Source organism: Lactuca virosa, chromosome 5 (genome assembly GCF_052849685.1).
Source record: "Lactuca virosa cultivar CGN04683 chromosome 5, Lactuca_virosa_CGN04683_v6, whole genome shotgun sequence".
NCBI lineage: Eukaryota > Viridiplantae > Streptophyta > Magnoliopsida > Asterales > Asteraceae > Lactuca > Lactuca virosa.
Genome location: NC_136430.1, coordinates 343,532,056 through 343,551,992, shown reverse-complemented (window position 1 = coordinate 343,551,992; position 19,937 = coordinate 343,532,056). Strand labels below are relative to the sequence as shown.

Below are 19,937 nucleotides of genomic sequence, written 5' to 3'. Positions count from 1 at the left end.
AATATGGAGACTTTATACCTCAAGAAGAATGATCGAGGTGAGCAAGGTCTGGATCTACAAGCTTTAAATCAACAAGTGCTTCTCCAAAGGGCTATTCTTTACAAAAAAAAAACACACCAAAACACACAAAAGGCTCAATACTCTCTAAAAAGGGGTTAGGGTTTTGTGGGAACTGCTTTGGGACGAAGGAAGCTGATGATAGAAGAGGTCTTGAGGTTATAAGGTGCTTAAATAGAGTCCAAACCCTAAATTTTAAGGTTTTCCCCTGACTCGAGTACGCCCTGCATACTCTAGGTACACCCAGCGTACCAGGGGGAAAACCCCATGTCCAAGTCTCGACAAGGTACGCCCTACGTACCTTAATTACGCCCACTGTAATGACTACCTTTGCAAAATAATTAAACATTTAGAATTTAAAGGAATTTACCTGGGAACCGGGCGTTACAAGTTCATTCCATCAAAAGATGATGGAAGGAATTAATTTCAATTCATAATGGAAAGTGCAAGATTACCATATTATTACCCTTACCACCATCACCACCACCACTGCCACCAGTGCTAACGCCACCACCACCCAAACCACCGCAAACGCTAACAACCACCACAACTACCACTTCGCAATTGCTACCACTTCGCAAGTAACACATGTGAAATCGGTATTTTGCCTGCGAAAATGACGAAAACAACGACATTTTGGTAATTTTTGCATTTCGAAGGTATGTCCTACGAAATTATTGGACCTATGCTTTTTAGATCGTATAATTTTTTTTTTCATTTTGCAAAAAATGATTCCCGGAAATCCTCTCAATCTTAATCTCAAACACCGATTTTTCAATCTTAATCACAAACATTGATCTCAGTTCAATGTTCATATATCTAAAAGTATTGATTACAAGCTCTTATGATTTGATAATTTGACATTATTTCAACACCCTTTTTCGTTGTTCGATAAATCATACTTTTCAAACAAAAATATAGTCATGATGGTGATATCTGTCAATAAAATATGACAAAATTTGTAGCAACAGATGCACAAATTAGTATTTATTAGTGATGAATTCATTAAGAAATGACAATTTCAAAGACATTACCTGCAAAAATGGTATTTCTTAATGAGAAATACCTTTATTTTATAATGATTTTTTATTGTACTTAGGCCCCGTTTGTTTACCTCTTAATTGTAAAATTAAGAGGCAATGTCTGAAAAATTCAGATTCACATCGTTTGTTTGGGTCTTATTTTTTACCTCTTAAAATCAAAAACACCTCTTAATTTTTCAGATATGGAACAAAGTCTGAATTAAAAAAAAAAAAAAGAAGAAACGCGCATCTTGTTTTGCCCTGAACCACACGGTCGAACATAACCCGCCTCCTCTTCTCCTGTTCTTGCGTCTTCCTCTTGCGTTTTCTTCCCCAGTACACGTCTGATTCCCTTCGCCTGGTTCCCATCGCCGACGACGCCGCCTGAAACGACGCCGCCCAGCCGATCGTCGACGTCCCAGCAGCCTCCTCTCCCCGTTTGTTTCGTCCTAACAGCCTTCCCAGCGTTTTCTATGCCCTAAAGTCGAAAATCAAAAACCAAAAACGTCGGTCTCCACCAAGCTCCGACATCGCTGGTACCACACTCGAAAGCACCGCCCTCTCCAGCGCTGGTTCAGCCCTTGACAACGTCACGTCGGTCTCTACCAGGCGATCTCTGATCTCCTTCATTGGTCAGGTACAAAGTTTCTAAAATCACTCCACATTCTTTAAATCGAATTGTTCTCCTGATGTGAAATCTAAAATCGATTTAATATTCAGAGTTTTTAAATGTTCATATTTTGGGTTTTCTGCGATGTTTTGAATCGGTGGGTTCAAGAACATTACAAATTATGACAGACTCCCCTTTTGACTAATGTCACTGTAATGTTGCTCAACAGCCACATCACCATTGTGATTCCTTGGTTGTTCTACTCTATTCTTATGCACATGCTTGCTAGAAGCTTGATTCCATTATAGCTGCAAGTTAAAGTTTTTTTTATCAAAGAATACAAAATTACTTCATAATTGCAAGAAATTTAATGAACAATTGGTTTATGGTGATATAACTCTAAATAAATAGTCCATTGTAATGATGTTTGGTTACAAATTTGCATCTGGCATGAGATGTTCTTATGCTTATTGTTTAATTTTGTGGAATTTTCTCATGTGTTTAGTGTTGAATTTAACTTTTGGTGCCTTGTTTTTAGTTTTTGGTGAATGAATATTTTTCCCGTTTTACAGGGAAAAAATAAGCTTTGTGAAGGCAAGAAAACACCTCCATTTTGTTGAATGAACGTGTCATGGCTGCAATGATTTATGGGTTGTATAGGGATGTTTTCAATGAGCTTCCACATATAAGTGATTTGGAACACACATAATCACTAGACAAGGTTATTGTACTTGTGGTGATGTGTAAATGAGAAAATAGCAATGTACTTTTATTGATTTATCTATTATAGCATCATATTTTCACCTCTTCCAATTAGAGCATTGTACTTAAAAAAATCTATTTAGTTATAACAATGTCATCCAAAATGTTTCTATTTAGATTTTTGCATAATTTTGTATATTTAATTTTGAATTTGTATGATGTTTATATATTTTTTTAACCAGTGAAGGAATTGGTTTGATTATTTTATAAAAATAAACATTGCATTCAATATAAAATAATACGGAGGGTAAACAGTCATTTTTATAATTCAGTACAGAAATTCAGAGGTCCCAACCAAACAACATGTTAAATATTCAGATCTTAAAAATTCAGACCCTCTTAGAAATTCAGACCTTTTAAAAATTTAGATCTTAAAAATTCAGATCCTGCCAAACAACCCCTTAGTCATTATTGTAGGTTTCGTATGTTTAAAACGTTTGGGTTGTTTAAGTTGGGACAAATTGATAACCAATGGGGGCTCCGACTGTCTATATATAATAGACTTCGAAAGGATGATTATGCTATTGTATTTGAGTTTTTGATAAAAACTTTATTATTTATACATGTTATATTATTTATTCTTATCATACAATTACATTTAGTTTTGTATATTTAGATTAGATTTAAAGTTTTAAGTTTATATATGATGTGTTATTTCTTTTGTCATACAATTTTATTTCTACATAATGTACCGAAGAGAATACGAGAAATCAAATATTCTTATATATTTTTTCTTTTTATTATATTCCTATACATTTAACATTTAAGATTGTGACACGTGTCATATTTAATAAAATTAATTAATTTTTATTATATTTGTCCCCATCTAAACTTTATAGAAAAGGAGATAAGATGAAAAAATAAAAAGATATTTAATTTCTCTATACCGAAATAAGTCTTAGTTTTATAATAAAATTAGTTGTGAGACCCATGATTACATGAGTTAATTTAAAAAATGTTAAATATAAATGTCAAAATATTTGAGAACTTTGAATTTATAAAAAAATAAGAAAAATAATGAATTATTATAATAGAAATGTTTTTTATCTTTTAAATTTAAACAGATGATTTAAATAATGAAAAGAAACTAATGAGCTTTAATTTTTAGGAATTTTGAAATTAAAAGGTAAGTTTATTAATGAAATTAATATCCATTTATTAGTACATTTATAGCAATTATTACATTAAAATATTATGTGGAATTTAATAAAATAGAAAAACTCATAAAATGACATGTGAAAAAAATTTAATTCAAAATATCTGTAACGCCCTGTTTATTTAAATAAATTAATAAGTGTAATTTCCGGATTCAGTTTATAAATATTTATGAAGACGGGGGCTCTGTGGTAATTATTGGGACTTAATTTGAAAAAGATTTGAAGGCTTAGGGGGGCTGATTGGTAATTTCGGGACCTATTAGGAAGAGATTCTTGAAGTCAGGGGCTGTTTGGAATATGTTGGATTTAAATTGAAATAGATTTCCAAAGCCAGGGTTAAATGGGTAAATTATGGACTCATTTTGAGAGAAAAGAGGGAAGGAGGGGTCGATTATGTCATTATGGAAAGAAGTTTAGAGGGGCACCGGGTATATAACCCTTATGTGAACCCTAACCCTAATGGGAGAGTTCAGCCGCCATGTGTGGAGTCAGCCGCCCCCTCCCTTCGTTCACTGTTCCGATCAGTCGGGTTAGCCGACGCCGTCATCACCGTAGAAGCCTTGTTCAGCCGCCGCCTCTGTTGCCAACGATGACAAGCTCGACTGTCGGTGCTACTATCGTGGTTTGAGAAAGCAACTCCCACCGCCGGGTGCGAGTTTTCCAGTCGTCGTCACCATTGTTGCGTTTTTCCGATGGGTCGAGCCACCGAGCGTGGCAGCCTCTATTCCCGTGTGAGAGCAGTCAATGGCGTGACTGTTGGGTCTACGTGTGTCGCCGTTTTCTCCGACATCCCTTCGCCACCGATGCCGCTGCCGCTATTTCCTTTGAAGATATGTATCGCCAGTTTGTGGGTGCTGCTTGCTGGTGCGTCGCTGCATGATTGGGAGCAAAAAGGAAACCACCGCCACCACCGTGAGGTGGTGGCTGCCTTCGTGAAGTAGTTGTGGCCCCGCCACTGCCATCCGAGAACGTTGTTGTCGCCGGCGTGGGCCACTAAGGGGTGGATGGAGTTGCTTTGCGACCTCATAGCGGGTGTGTGTGTGTGCATGTAATCTTTTTAGTGTGTGTTAGTCTAGCCGGAAAAGCAAGAAAGGTCACCGCCGGCCACCGCTAGGGTGGCTGTGTGTATGTGTGTTCATTTTTGGATTAAGCCTTGTAACTGTGATTATCAATGAATAATAAAAATAATAGTAACCACCACCGCAAGGTGGTGGCCGCCGCCGTGTGCCGCCGATTGACCACCACTACCCGAGGTGGTAGTGGGTGGTGCCCCGCAAGAAAATCCTAATGGACCTAGCAAAACCCTAATGGGCTTAAAGATTAATTTTGGGCCTATTGGGCCATGGTTGGGTGAAAACCCTAATTGTGAATATTTGGGCCTTAGACTTATTGGATCCACCTTTGGGCCATTGAGATTGGATTGTGTATTAAGCCCAATTTCTCCATATCATTTATCTAGTAGAGTAAAGGACTTAATGGATTAAGTTCTTAATGGGTTAAGTAAGAAACACTTAACCCTAATCATCATTCCATGTGAAAACCCTAATTTGTTGGGTTTGGAGTTGGGCCTACTGTTGGGCCTAGATGTTTTGGGCTTTGTGTTGGGCCATCCAAGAACAAGCAAATGGACTAGAACAATTTAATGGGCTTTAGGGTAAGGCCCATAGGAGGGTTTGGGCCCAATTTGGAAAGTTGGGCCATAGTTGGGCCTAGATGGTTGTATGATATTGTGCCCTTAGAATGAGACATGTTGGACTGGACTGAACAATTGGGCCTTAAGGGAAGTCCATGTAGTGGTTGGGCCCAATTTGGAAAATTGGGCCATATGTTGGGCTTTAAGCCATAGTTGGACTTTTGGGCCTTTGGATTGGGCCTTGGGCTTGAATAAGCGAAGCTTGGGGTAATGTAGTAATTATCCAAAGTATGTATTTATAGTTATGTAGTGGAACCCAATTATTAATTGGGTGATGTTTTGATATTAACAGTTCGAGAATCTATCATTCAGCAGTTGGGGGTTATGTCTACGGGAGTTCAGCAGTGCGAGGTGAGTCCTCTTCCAGTAGGAACGGGTCTAAGGCACCAAGGCCGGCCCGTATATGTGTGATACGTTAGTAGCTGAGTGTGGGCGGGGCCCGTATCTCATTATTATCTAAGTATAGATATCAGTCAGATTATTGGATTGTTATACTTGTTGTCTGTGTGATGCTTGTATATGTTGTTAGGAATGCGAGTGTGGGCGGGGCCCGAATCTCATAGTAGCTGAGTGTGGGCGAGGCCCGTATCTCATAGATAACTGATATGGTATATATTTATATGCTAGTGATATTGTTGTTCGTTTAGAGCTTGTATGTATTTTCATGATTAGTGAGTATGGGCGGGGCCCGCATCTCATAGTAGTTGAGTAGGGGCGGGGCCCGTATCTCTTATTAGTCGAGTGTGGGCGGGGCCCGTATCTCATAGTAGTAATTGATTATGATGTATGAGCAGTAGATTAGCTTTACATGTTGTCTGTGTGATACTTGTATGTTAGGTTTAGTAGTTGAGTGTGGGCGAGGCCCGTACCTCATCATAGCCGAGTGTGGGTGAGGCCCGTATCCCGAAGTAGCTGAGCATGGGCGGGGCCTGTACCTCAGAGACAGTGGAGTGTGGGCGAGGCCCGTATCTCCTAGATAGCGGAGTGTGGGCAAGGCCCGTATCTCTTAGAAAGTGGAGTGTGGGCGAGGCCCGTATCTCCTATATAGCGGTGTGTGGGCGGGGCCCGTATCTCCCAGCTAGCGGAGCGTGGGTGTGGACCGTATCTCCACGAGTGTGGGCGAGGCCCGTATCTCCTAGTTACATGCTATGTGTAGATGGTATGTGGTAGATTGGGGAGACTCACTAAGCTTCGTGCTTACGGTTTTCAGTTTTGGTTTCAGGTACTGCGGTTTAGAGAAAATGAGCACGGGATGATTGCAGTGCACACACTATTTATTCAGCCTGGGATGTTTATACTCTGATATATATTTGACAGACCTTAAGATATTCTTGGGATACACGATTCATGATTTCTATATGTTGAATGATAGATATGGTTTTATTCATGATTTAAAACGAACTTTTTTAGACTGTATTTTTGGGATGTTTCAATATCCATAAATAGACATTTGACAAATTGAATGAGAATGTTATAGCTAGAAAAAAAAATTATTTATTAGAGAACTATTAGAAAAAACATATTATCTTGCGTGTTGCTTTAGCCATTTCCTTCCTTTTTGTGATTAGCCCATTTAATTTCTTAGTAAATCATTTTTCGAAAAGAATTTTTGAAAAAGAAACTTAAAAAGAGAAAAAAGTTTTGAAAAAGAAAAAAGGGTGTGGTGCATGCAATCAGCCGAGCTCAAGTAAGTACTCCCAAATTACCCATACAAGTTTATGCTATGATATGATTATCAACTTTATGAGAACTGCATGCTAGTTTAGGGCTAAGGATCTAGGGAGGATGCCTTATGTGCCTGTTATATGTGTACCATCTTATTGAGAACTGCATGCTAGTACAGATTAGTCAGTATGATAGCTAGAGTAGTATATGCTTGATTATGTGTACTCAATGCCCGAATGCTGCTTGCTTTGTGCTTTTAGGAGTTCTAGTTGTCTTTCACTAACTAGTAAACGAATATGTTAAGTTACACATTGCAAGGACTAAATAATTTTAGAAGGTTAGGTCTAGCTCTATTTCGCAGCTCTTGTTTGAGTCCAACCGTTGTAGGGTAGGATCTCTCATTCGAAGAATTATCTAGTCTGAGTAATATGTAATAGTATTCGCGAGCTAGTTAGGGGAAGAAAGCAGGGACTTCTTATGCAGCTGATGGTGGAGAGTGGGTTGGTGATTACCCTAGGGCAAGCCTAGGATGAGATTAGCATGAGATCAGCAGAAGTAGTAGAAGGGACTTGGTGGAGTCGAGGCAATACTTGAGGAAAGTACGGATAGATGTGGAAGGTAGTATGGGCCCGTACTACTGAAAGTAGAGGATCCGTACTCGAATCAAGGAAGGCTAAGATGAACCCAAGGAACTTGTAGTGTGTGAGATCCCTCGAGTTTGGATGAGTATTGTGATGTTAGTGATGGTATGTTGCCGAGTATAGTGACGCTATTTGGTAGACCAGATGGTAGTTCTGGTGTCGACGAGGGATCAGGCTCAGACTCTGGAGTCGGGCAGATTGATGATCAGATGAGGGAGTTCATTCCATCTGAGAATTACGCGCAATATCATTGACCAGACTCCTGTGATCCTCAGTGTGATCAAGGAGGGCATTATAGAGATTTGTGATGAGAGGCCGAGTGCATTCTGCACTGAGATAGCGGTCATGATAGAGACCCGTACGTTGATGTTTCGGGAATTCAGAGTTTGTGAGGCTTCAGATTGTCATGGGGGTTAGGGACCCCATTGTTAGCAGCAGATGGTTGGCAGATGTCACTAACACTTTTCGTACCAGACGTTGTCTCAAAAGGAGACAAGATCTGACTTACTTCATGTCTCCTGAGGGATAGAGCACGAGATTAATAGGAAGGGGTTGGTAGTGAGTTGAGTGATGATGCGGTTGATGCTATGTCATGGGATGACTTTTAGATCAGATTCTGGGCAGAGTGAGCCCAGGCGATTGAGGCGCAGCAGTTGGCGCAAGAGTTGTTAGATCTCCACCAGGCGACTGAGATTGTGGAAGAGATCACTGCCAAGTCTCGGGAAAGAGCTTATACGGTACCACAATATGCAGCAGATGAGGAAATGAAGAAGGTAAGTTATCAGAACATACTGTAGAATGATAGCAGGGAGATCATGAGTATCTCGGGGTGCAAGACCCTGAATGGTATGACTTCTAGAGCTTGGGAACGGGATTGGGAAAGTACATCGTCATCTTGGTTTATTCCAAGACTGAGGAGCAGCACGAGAAACACCTGAGGGAGGTGCTAGAGACTTTGAGGAGGGAGAGACCTTTTGCAAGGTACTCCAAATGTGAGATCTGGTTGCGCGAGGTGCAATTTCTTGGTCACCTTGTCAATCAGAAAGGTATTCTAGTCATTCTGGCCAAGATAGAGGCCGTGATGCAGTGGGAGATTCCAAGGTCTCCAATAGAGATTCAGAGCTTCCTGGGTCTAGCGGGTTATTACCGGAGATCTATTCGGGTTCTTGGAAGTGGTGTGATCTTTTGGACTGGCTAGTATTGAAACACTAGCAATGGCAAACGTGTTTTTTTAGCAGATTGGGCATAGAATGGTAAGAAGGATTGAGAATCCTTCCAGTATTGTGTGCCGTAAGACGTTAGTTAAATCAAAGTGGGGGAGAATCATCCAAGGATTCAGAAGTAGGAACAGTTTTGAAACTGGGATAAGTTTCGCATCCTCGTTTGAAAGGAAGACAGCCCAAGCGGCTGTATGGTTTGAGGATAGTGATAGAGTGTTGTAAGTCTGCGGTGGTAGCCGTAGCATTCACTAGCAGCCAGATAGTATTAGAGTGTTGTAAGTCTGCGGGAGTAGCCGTAGCATTCACTAGCAGCCGGATAGTGATGGAGTATAGTAAGTCTGCAGGTGTAGCCGTAGCATTCACTAGGTTGGTAGATAGCGTGAGTGCGTTGTTAGGACGTGGAAAGAACAATAGTACCCACCAGTTCGGATGTAGCAGTGAGGATATGGAAATCCACGGATTGGAATTTCGGAATTATCTAGGTGGATTAGATCTAGTTGAGCCAGTGATAAGACTGTAGGGTCGCCACTGCAGTTTTGAGACCGAGGAAGCAATGAATTGCTTAAGGTTGCTTGTTATATAAGGCTACAATTGGTCATGTAGCAATCGCATTTAGCCGTGGTTTGGTAATATCAGGATTCGATGTACGGACCCGATCAGTTGGATCAGCAGGTTGTTAGAGCCTCAATGACATGATAACCAGTGGCAACTAGTTCCAGAGAAGGATTTGTTCAGAAGTCGTGCGAGTCGACTAAGTAGGGATCCCTTTGGCTCCGCGGCCGGGCCGGAACCCGGTATTTCAGGTGATTGGCGAGCGAATTGAGACCTAGGAGGTCTCGTTAGATTTTGGAGAGCAGCCTTGTGGCAGCATACTGCTTCAGGCAGTTCAGTATTCAGACAGTTTCAACGTTTGGGTAGTAATAATAATTGTGTTTTAGGTTATATATATGAGCGGAATAGCTGGTTGACTGGGAAGTGACAAGTCACTTGCAGCGGGATTATCTGAGTTTTGGCCAAGTATAAGTGAATCAAAGGGATAAGTGAATCTGTGATTCTATTTTCTAGTGGGAACCTTGAATTATCAGAAAATGAGTAGGCAGCTGAGAGACAAGTGGATTGGATTCAGCAAAGACCATCTCGAGACAGCAGAATTCAGATGAGTAGATGTGATCTTGTTGCGGGGAAATTAGTTCGCCTGCAGCTTTTAGGGCTTTGCGAAGATTGATCACAGCCACCCTGGGAAGGCTAGGGTGTGCCCAGGATAGTGACCATGTTACTAGAATGGATGGGCGTGTAAGGAATGGTAAGGAATGATTTCGAGGATGAAATCTAATTTAAGTGGGGGAGAGTTGTAACGCCCTGTTTATTTAAATAAATTAATAAGTGTAAGTTCCGGATTCAGTTTATAAATATTTATGAAGACGAAGGCTCCGTGGTAATTATTGGGACTTAATTTGAAAAAGATTTGAAGGCTTAGGGGGGCTGATTGGTAATTTCGGGACCTATTATGAAGAGATTCTTGAAGTCAGGGGCTGTTTGGAATATGTTGGATTTAACAAAGAACCATACGAATGAGTAAAAACATATAAATTCGAAAACAGTGTCTGACTTATAGATTAAAGGGGTTAAAAGGAATTAAGGAAGAAGTACATACACTTATTCGACTAATCAAACTGATGGGAAGGTTGAAGTTTTTTTGCTTTTGTTTTCTGCGGAGGAATTATGACAAAATGTTTTTGTAAATCGATTATTAAAAATGTTTGGAATCTATATACAAGTCAATATGATGAAAATTAGCATGTAATCAATTGAAATCTCATTTAAACTTAAAATAGAATATATGCTTGAAAATGTATTGGTTCATAATAATATCCAAAATTTTTGAAGTTTGAAATTAATAGTTTCCGATATTTCAACGTATATATTTGAAAATAATTTTTGAATGAAAATAGAGCCTAAATTTAAGGTTTACATTAATAATGAACCAATTTTGTAGTTGTAAGTTTGGAAAGAAATCAAGTATTATTCTCATTCAATTACTGCATTTAATTTCCTAATATAACGGATGCAAATTAATATTGGAAACGAAATTTGATTTTGGAAACTTTAAAATCATTAAGGAACCGCGTAAGGTTTCAAAACAAACGGATTGACTTCTTGTTTGATCAATGTGACGTAAGCAAATTGATCTAAAGGTGTAAAACCTATAAAAAAAACACAATCAACGGCCCTGATTGATTTAGATGATGTCATAAGGTTTCTCTTTTAATAATATCTAGAGATTGAATTGTGTTAACGTACTTAATTGTGATTAGCCCGTTTAATTTCTTAGTAAAATTGAATTATGTTAACGTCCTTAATTGATTGTTTTCTATCTTTCTTTTGTAATTTGAATTTTCTTAACGTTATAGATTAATTTGTAAGAGACTTGAGCTCCACTCTGCCCTACCAACCACGGACCACCAATCTCTTATCATCCATGAGACTATGACGCCAACAATCCAAGCATCCAACATTACCTCCGATCAAAATTATCAAGTTAAAGGCTTAACCTTTACCAACCTCTTTGAAAATCTCTTCTACTTCCACTACTCGGTTAGTTCTTCCCTAATTTTATAATAAAATAAGATAAGATTTCAGACACCCATTCTTCATCAATTCAAACGACTCACACCCTAAATAGATTAGGGCTTTCCCCAACTCTTCTATCTATTGTCAAACCTTCATTTCAAGATTATCATTTTATTCTTTCTCTTTTCTATCTTTTATTTTCATTATGCAGTTTGATTGTTTACTATATCTTGATTAAATTCGGTTTTTCTTTCTTGCCATCTTTTTATTGCTATTCTGAATCTTCATCAGTTTTTTGGTCTTCTAGGGTCTTGTATTTAAGAATCCGAATTATCTCAAGCACCCATTTGGAGTTAGGTTGTATAGATTCGATCTTTAGATCATCTAATTATGCCCATGTTAGCTTTCTCTATCTTCTTTCTTATATAGAGTATTTTGTACCTTTCCTGAAAGAACCCATAAATTTCTTGAATATTTTAGATTGTTAAGTCCATGGCGTATTCCACAATTCGCTAACTTCTTCAAGACCCATCATTCCTCTCCCTCGATAGATCTATATAATTGTTGTAATTTGCGCTCACTCGTTTAAGAAATGTATGGAACTCAAAGCAAGAGGGATTTGTCGCTTGAGATTCAATCACAAATCCCAATCTTGAGACCAAGCATTCATGCTAGAAGGGCAAATATTACAGTAAAGTTTCAAGATCTTTATGGGTTTACTGTGGAAGGCAATGTTGATGATGCAAACATATTGAATGAAGTGAGAGAGAAAGTGAGGGAACAAGGTAGGGTTTGGTGGTCATTAGAAGCCAGCAAAGGGGCAAATTGGTATTTGCAAACCGATGTATCCTCTGCCCTTAAAGCATCCCTGAAATTTTCAGTTTTAGTGAATGCAATCACCCTCAAGAAGCTAATAAGGAAGGGGATTCCTCCAGTTTTGAGACCTAAAGTTTGGTTTTCTTTATCTGGCGCTGCTAAGAAGAAATCGACTGTTCCTGATAGCTATTACAATGATCTGATAATAGCTGTTGAGGGTAAAGTCACCCCTGCCACTAAGCAGATCGATCATGTAAGCTATACATATGAAGATTTTTCTGTTTTGTCTTGAAGGGTATTTTAGACATTTGACACTCTTGCAGGATCTGCCTAGAACTTTCCCTGGTCATCCATGGTTGGACACTCCCGAAGGTCATGCTTCTTTGAGACGTGTTCTTGTTGGTTACTCTTTCCGTGATTCTGATGTTGGTTATTGTCAGGTAAATAAAAAATTCAACTTTTTGTTTTTTTTTGAATCCATTATCCCTTTACTTTGTTTAAGATGATGAAAGATGATGCATATGTTGAATCAGGGTTTGAATTATGTTGCTGCATTATTGTTACTTGTGATGAAAACCGAAGAAGATGCTTTTTGGATGTTAGCAGTTCTTTTGGAAAATGTACTAGTCAATGATTGTTATTCAAGTAACTTAACAGGCTGCCATGTAGAACAACGGGTGTTCAAAGATTTGTTGAAAAAAAAGTGTCCAAGGTAATATTTTCATCTTTCAAGATTCTTCATAGTCTTTTTCTTTTTAAAGTTTACAGCTTTTAATCTTTCAAGATTCTTAAACATGCAGTATATATGCTCATTTAGAAGCCATTGAGTTTGATGTTTCCCTTGTTGCCACTGAGTGGTTTCTTTGCCTCTTTTCAAAGAGCCTGCCTTCAGAGGTAGTAACATTTCTTTACTGATAATAGCAACATACTTTATTTTTGCAATTTTGGGTAAAAAATAAACTACATTGCCTATATTGGTAAAAAGAATAAAGTATGTTGCTATTTTTTGTAATTTAGATACATGTTTATGTATCTAAATATCTAATGGTTTCTTACTTACAAAACTTATTCAGACAACCTTGCGAGTTTGGGATGTTCTCTTCTACGAAGGAGCAAAAGTTCTATTTAATGTGGCTCTAGCTATCTTCAAGGTGATGATACACTTGTACTCAATCCCATGAAAATTGAAAATTGCAACTTTTTTTTTATAAAAATGTTTGATTTTTTTGTCAAATGTCTGAAATAGTCTTAAAAACATTGCAGATGAAAGAAGAAGAGTTGCTCACAACACACCATGTTGGGGATGTAATTAATGTAATACAAAATACCACTCATCATCTATTCGATCCGGATGATCTATTGACGGTAAGATAATTTTTGTCCTACTGACATCAGTTCCAGTCTAATCCAATGCGTGTCAAACGCAGTACAACATGTTCTGTTCTGTCAGTGTGCGTGATGTTTTGGTATTTTTTGTAGGCCGCGTTTGATAAAGTGGGGTTTATGACAAGCACAAGTATAAATATATCAAAGGAAAGGAAAAAGCAAGAACCAGCTGTAATGGCAGAACTTGATCAGAGATTGAGACGCCTAAATTCTAATAATGTGGAAGTTGATAGCTGAAATTTGTGATGCAAGTTACAAAATTAAAATATATACATGAAAATGTTGTAGTACAAATGCCAATTAGGCAGTTTCTTTGGGTTGTATTAATATGTTTATGAGAAAACTTATTTCATGACAAAAAAAAAGGATTTACCTTAAGATCCTATAACATTGCTAATACGATTCTATTAAGTTAATATAATCTTCTTATTAATATTGTTGTTATGACGAGGATATACGTTTGTGCCCAACATTAATTGTTTCAATATTTACTATAACAACGTAAAATATTTTTTTTCATCAAAGTTTTTGTATTTTTGTTGAAAGAAGTTAAGAAACAAGAGAGAATTTATTTATGATTCGCATGCTTCAATAAAATCCAAATTTTGTTTTGTTGAACTCAAAGAAACTCGGACAAGAGTCATCCATTTGGATATTGTGGTTTATAAACATCTGAATCATCTTCTTCCTGTAACCCCTTTCTCGCTTCAATCAATTGATAAACCCTAATTGTATTCCAATTACAAAGGAAATGCGATTTCGCAAAAACCGCCTCCATCTTCAATCTTTAACTACGCAATGAATCGACACTCTTATCTTCATCATCATCGTCATCACTTTGTTCAGACCCAACTAGCATCTGTAAAATCAAAATCGTAATCATTATGTCCGATTTGGACGACATTGACCTCGGCCCAGAAGACTTTTTGGCATCAGTCCCACTGAAAAAAGTTCCTTACGGCGATGTTTTCGAAGCCTCACGCGCCGGCGACGTCAACCGGTTGAAATACCTATTGGAGTCCGGTGTTAATGTTAACGCGCGCGACCAGTGGGACTCAGTGGCTCTGTATTACGCTTGTTTAGCAGGGCATCTTGACGCCGCCAGGATGTTGCTGGAAAACGGCGCAATTTGCTCCGAACACACCTTTGATGGCGATAGATGTCATTACGCGTCGTTGAATTTGAAGGTCAGGAAGCTCTTGAAGGCGTTTGAAGCTCGGCCGCCGCCGTTGGGTCCGTTGCAGGGAGCTTTGAGAGAAACCTTTCTTGGGTGTCTCGCTAATATAGGTAATCTAGAGCAATTGGATGGTCAATCTCAGCTTACAGGTTCGTACAAACATCTGATCTTTATACGTTTGATTAAGATTTGTTGTTAATCAAATTGAATATCGATCAGACCAAGTACTTTGATTAGGTGATTTGTCTAATGGAGGATCCAGCCCGGGCTATTTTCCTCCAGATGTTGTGTTCTATCTCCATGGAAGACCTATCGAAGCTCATAGAGTCATCTTGAGCGCTCGATCTCCCTACCTCAAGAACAAATTCCAGAACGATTGGAGGTGTCGCAAGGAAATAAGATTCTCTCGAGAAAAACTGTCATATCCTGCATTCTACAGCCTGATTCATTTCTTTTACTCTGATAGACTCGAGATTGCAGTGGACGACATGGAAGATCTTGTGAGAATATGCAAAGTTTTGAAGTGTGAATCATTACAAAAAGTGATAGAAAAGGAAGTGAGACATCAAAAATACGCAGATTATAAAGCCCTACAAGATATCGACAATTCACAAAGACGATATATCTTACAGGGCACTTCTCTTCCTGAAGATGATCGTCTCCCTGCTGCTTTATCCCGTCTTCTTCAAATATCTCTTGCTAATTCAACCAACGAGCATGATGATCCTGTTTCACGAATCGGGTCAATGAAATTAACTTCATTGGAAGATGATCTTGCAGATGTTTGTATAAAAGTTGATGACAAGATCTTTCGTTGCCACCAGATAATCTTAGCTTCAAGATCTGAATACTTCAAAACAAGACTTTCCCGCATGGATGATTTCCTTGAAGGAAAAGAAGGTTTACCAAATTACCCTCTTCCACTTCTTGAAGAACGTGATCTTTCCATGGAAGCTTTCGAGAAAATGATCGAGTACATGTAAGAGTCAATACCTTCCATTCCCCCTTTCCATTATAATATTACCTTATAAAAAAACACATATATATTTATATGTTTTGATCTCAGGTACACAGATGGTTTGAAGGATGTAGACCCTGATCAGGTACATTCTAAAATTCTAACATTCATGAATGATGATTATGAATTGAAATTTGTTCGATTTCATACAACAGGCTGAAGAAATGTTTGATGCTGCTTCAAGATATTTGTTATTTCCACTTAAACGAGCTGTAGCTGATGCTGTTCTACCTCATCTAGAAATGATTCCTCCTGCAGAATTGTGTCAGTGGTTGATATTATCAGACATGTATGGTGTTTTGAAGATCAGGGAATATTGTCTGGATATAATGGCATGCAATTTTGAGACATTTGCAGACACACGAGAGTTTAGAGCAATGGTTTTGAGTTTGCCACCACCTTCAGGAGATTCATCACTTCGAACCACTGTTCCAAATGCTCCTGGAGCTGAAATGAAGATGACAGAAGGGAATGTTCTTGATGATTTGCGTGAAAAGTGGCTGGAAATTGAAGCAGGAGAGCTTGATGAAAGAGATGAAAGTGCATTGCTGTTTGATAAGCGCCTTGAGATGCTTATGATGGTGGCAGAAAGGGAGCAAGCTCAAGCTCACTCATCATCTTCTTCCTTCTGATCATTCTGATAAGTGTTATAGACTTATAGTGTATATGTCACTTTCTATTCTTTCCTCTTTTTTGTGGGTTTGGAATAGTTAATGCTTCCGAATATGTGGAAAGATTTTAAAATTTATATTGATTCAAATTCCTACTTTGTACTAAAGATTTAAACCCAAGATCGTATGTTTCTGGACGAAACTGCAAGATTGGTCCCTGTGGTATTCAAAAAACTTTGGATAGGGTCCAAAAAGTTTCACTTGCATAGAAGGTCCAAAATCAAGGTTTTTCTGAGTTTTTGTTCCAAAAAATCTTGAAATGACGGTTATATCCTTTTAATTTCTTTTTTATATTTTTTTAATTTTTCAAATACTATTTTAATTTAAAAATAAAAAGAAAAGAAAATAATTATCCTCTCTCTCTCTCTCTCTCTCTCTCTCTCTCTCTCTCTCTCTCTCTCCATGGTTTTGTTGTTCTTTGTTTCCCCTCTTCAACTTCGTTTTCCCTTCTAAATTCAACTTGACAATCAGGAAAAGAAAAAGGGAAAACATGAATGTGATTGTTTTTCAATTTTAGAATTGATATCGATTTGAAGTGTTTAAGAACCAAGATGTGCCCCTTTCTTTCCCCTCCACGCAGATCCAAAAACAAAGTTTATTCTCCAAGAAAAGTGAAGAACCGATGAAATGGTCTTCTCCACCTGCAATTTGTGTTCATGGTGAAGGTGGGTGAAGATCTGTAATGTTTGTCGAAAAAACCCTAGCATCCGATGCCACCAACCTTAGATCTGTAATGAACTAGGTCTTCTCCATCGTTCTTCCTTTAGGGCTTTCTGCTTTAGATCTGTCCATCAAGCGATTTAAGGCACCTGGACACGTTGTCCTTACTAGTGAACATACACTATGGATCTCCAACCTCCAGAGAATCGACGAGCACCACCGACGACACATCAACAACTTCAGATCCAAGCTTCGGTGATTCCGGTGGTGGAGGAGCATTAACCGCCCATCAAACTATCCTCAAAGCATTCGTCGAAACAACCCATATATGTGTGGATTCGTTGAATGTGGATTGATGTCGATTTCTGGATTTAATGTATTTTTTTGTCTTCGTTCTTGTTGTTGTTCCGACATAGTGATCATCTTTTTCTTTTTCCAGATCAAAAGAAATTCGTTTTAAATACATCATCACTATATCTATCTGTATAATTTTGGTTTAAGATGAAGATATGAAAATGATTTCATCTAGTTAGCCGTACATATACATAAACCAATTTTAGGTTTAGGTTTCGCATCAGAAATCGATTCATATTAAGATTAGGTTTTGGAAATCAATTTTCAAAAGATGTTTGTTAAGAAGGAAATATGAAGATACAGGTGTTAATTCGTTGAAGAAGAATATGGAGGATGAATGAAGAACTAAGAAGCATGTCCCCTCCCACTTTGCATTTTCGAGAGAGAGAGAGAGAGAGAGAGAGAGAGAGAGAGAGAGAGAGAGAGAGAGAGAGAGAGAGAGAGAGAGAGAGAGAGAGAGAGAGGGTTGGGGATAATTATTTTCTTTTCTTTTTATTTTTAAATTAAAATAATATTTGAAAATTTTTAAAAATATAAAAAAGAAATTAAAAGGGTATAACCGTCATTTCAAGTTTTTTTGGACCAAAAACTCAGAAAAACCTTGATTTTGGACCTTCTATACAAGTGAAAAACTTTTTGGACCCCATCCAAAGTTTTTTTAATACCACAGGGACCAATCTTGCAGTTTTGACTATGTTTCTGTTGGAGGATGTTTGGTAAGATAGAATGGAATAAAAAAAGGAACATAATGGATTGGGTATTATTATCATATTTGGCTGGTTTGAAGGAAATGAATAAGTCATTCAAAATTGTTGTTTGTTATGTACAATTAGAAAACTAAGTTAAAAAAAAATTCAATGTATTTTACAAAAATAAACTTTAATTAGATAAAATATATATCGCTAATTAAATTGCATATAAACTTATATTTATGTTGTTTAAAATATATACTATATGCATTTTAAATAGTCAGAAAATTTTAAAATTTAAGGATGACAACGTGCAAGTTCAAGTGCAAGTGAAAGAAGAAGATATTAAAAGGACAAGAGGTACATACTTCAATTCTTTATTTAACGCAAATACTTTTTAGGTTAGGGGTAAAATTGTTGAAGATATTGTTGGGCAATATCACACCACCAATGATTGTCCCACACGAAGATTGAGTGTGAGGAAGTGAAGAAGGCACTAAGGAGGATGGGGAGGGACAAATCCCAAATACAATATGGTTGTGACTAAGGAGGATGGGGTGGGACAAATCCTTTGGGTCGGACCTAATCCTTATTACAATATGGTTATGCCTAAGAGAGGAGGGAGTAGGTGATCGGTCAATTTTACTTGATTTTATTCTTTGTTTTTATAAGTATAATTGCAGTAATTTATGTGAAGAATGGACCTACTTTAATGATATTTGTATGATGTGTTTTAGGGTAAAAAACAAGGAAAAACGATGTAAAAAACGTCAAAAACAAGCTTACGAAGTTGCAGGGCAAGACATTGAAGATATAAGCTTTTTAGTGAAAAGTGGAGTTTCGCCGTCCTCGGAAACCTTCGTCACCGTCCTGGACGGTTTTGGCATGCACTAGGACGTTGCCACTTCTGCCAATTAGGCTCTCATTGGTTTTGTGTGGAAATTTGGTTTGTGATCGGAAGGGATTTCCGGAGTCCACGCGTGCTCTTATTGTTTTGAACATTGAAGAAACGAATACATTGGAATTGGTCCTACCCAGAGAACCCACATGTCATGGTTGATGGGGGCAAATCTTGCAGATGTGGCACTAAAACCTACTAAACAAGTCATGGTGACTAAAAAGACAGGTCGCTTCTGACTTTATGCCCATATAAAACAACAAAATAAATTTAGGGACTGAATCGACCAACCTTAGAAACATTGTAGAGCATTTATGTCATTTCCTCTCTCTCTCTGTGTGTGTGTGTGTGTGTATATATATATATATATATATATATATATATGATGTAGTTTTAGTGGGGAGCAAACACTGAAGGAATAGAAGTGTGCGTCGATGAGCATGTTTTACTCATAAATGATAGTTTCAAATACCCAGGGTCTATGAATCATAAGGAAGAAGGTGTTGATGAAGACGTTACACACCACATAAATGTGGGATGGTTAAAATGGAGGGCATCGACATGAGTTTTGTTTGACAAGAAGGTGCCATTGAAACTAAAAGGAAAGTACTGCAGGGTGGAGATAAAGCTAACTTTGTTGTATAAATCTGAATGTTGTCCGATTAAGAAGGAAAATGAGAGGAAGATGGGTGTTGCAGAAATGAGAATGTTGCGGTGATTATGTGGTAAGGCGTTGTTGGACATGTTGTCGGACATGACAACTATGAATTCATTGGATGTGACATCAATCATCGATAAAATGATGGAAGGAGGATTATAGTAGTTTGGACATATCTATAAGAGACAACCATTTGCTATAATTAGGAAAGT

The 19,937-nt window shown here is 38.0% G+C and overlaps 2 protein-coding genes across 2 annotated transcripts; both read left to right on the top strand.

The window, feature by feature from the left end:
* Nucleotides 1-11,286: 11,286 nt before the first annotated feature.
* Nucleotides 11,287-14,033, top strand: LOC145116010 (uncharacterized). The gene is made up of 7 exons (XM_079052376.1): nucleotides 11,287-12,467; nucleotides 12,538-12,654; nucleotides 12,748-12,926; nucleotides 13,015-13,108; nucleotides 13,288-13,365; nucleotides 13,478-13,579; nucleotides 13,694-14,033. Exons 1-7 carry the CDS (start codon nucleotides 11,991-11,993, stop codon nucleotides 13,835-13,837), a joined length of 1,191 nt encoding a protein of 396 aa, XP_078908502.1. The 5' UTR covers nucleotides 11,287-11,990; the 3' UTR covers nucleotides 13,838-14,033.
* A 168-nt stretch (nucleotides 14,034-14,201) lies between these two features.
* On the top strand, nucleotides 14,202-16,573 carry LOC145116009 (ankyrin repeat family protein). The gene is made up of 4 exons (XM_079052375.1): nucleotides 14,202-14,926; nucleotides 15,015-15,756; nucleotides 15,844-15,880; nucleotides 15,951-16,573. The coding sequence occupies exons 1-4, from the start codon at nucleotides 14,485-14,487 to the stop codon at nucleotides 16,425-16,427; spliced, it is 1,698 nt and encodes a 565-aa protein (XP_078908501.1). The 5' UTR covers nucleotides 14,202-14,484; the 3' UTR covers nucleotides 16,428-16,573.
* Nucleotides 16,574-19,937: the final 3,364 nt, after the last annotated feature.

What these genes read in the sequence shown, in the direction of transcription:
- LOC145116009 (XM_079052375.1), top strand. Translation starts at nt 14,485, where the DNA reads ATGTCCGATTTGGACGACATTGACCTCGGCCCAGAAGACTTTTTGGCA. An exon ending in TGGTCAATCTCAGCTTACAG is followed by an intron (nt 14,927 to 15,014) that starts GTTCGTACAAAC and finishes TACTTTGATTAG; the next exon opens with GTGATTTGTCTAATGGAGGA. An exon ending in GAGAAAATGATCGAGTACAT is followed by an intron (nt 15,757 to 15,843) that starts GTAAGAGTCAAT and finishes TTTTGATCTCAG; the next exon opens with GTACACAGATGGTTTGAAGG.
- LOC145116010 (XM_079052376.1), top strand. Translation starts at nt 11,991, where the DNA reads ATGTATGGAACTCAAAGCAAGAGGGATTTGTCGCTTGAGATTCAATCA. An exon ending in TTGAAAAAAAAGTGTCCAAG is followed by an intron (nt 12,927 to 13,014) that starts GTAATATTTTCA and finishes TTAAACATGCAG; the next exon opens with TATATATGCTCATTTAGAAG. An exon ending in TGGCTCTAGCTATCTTCAAG is followed by an intron (nt 13,366 to 13,477) that starts GTGATGATACAC and finishes AAAACATTGCAG; the next exon opens with ATGAAAGAAGAAGAGTTGCT.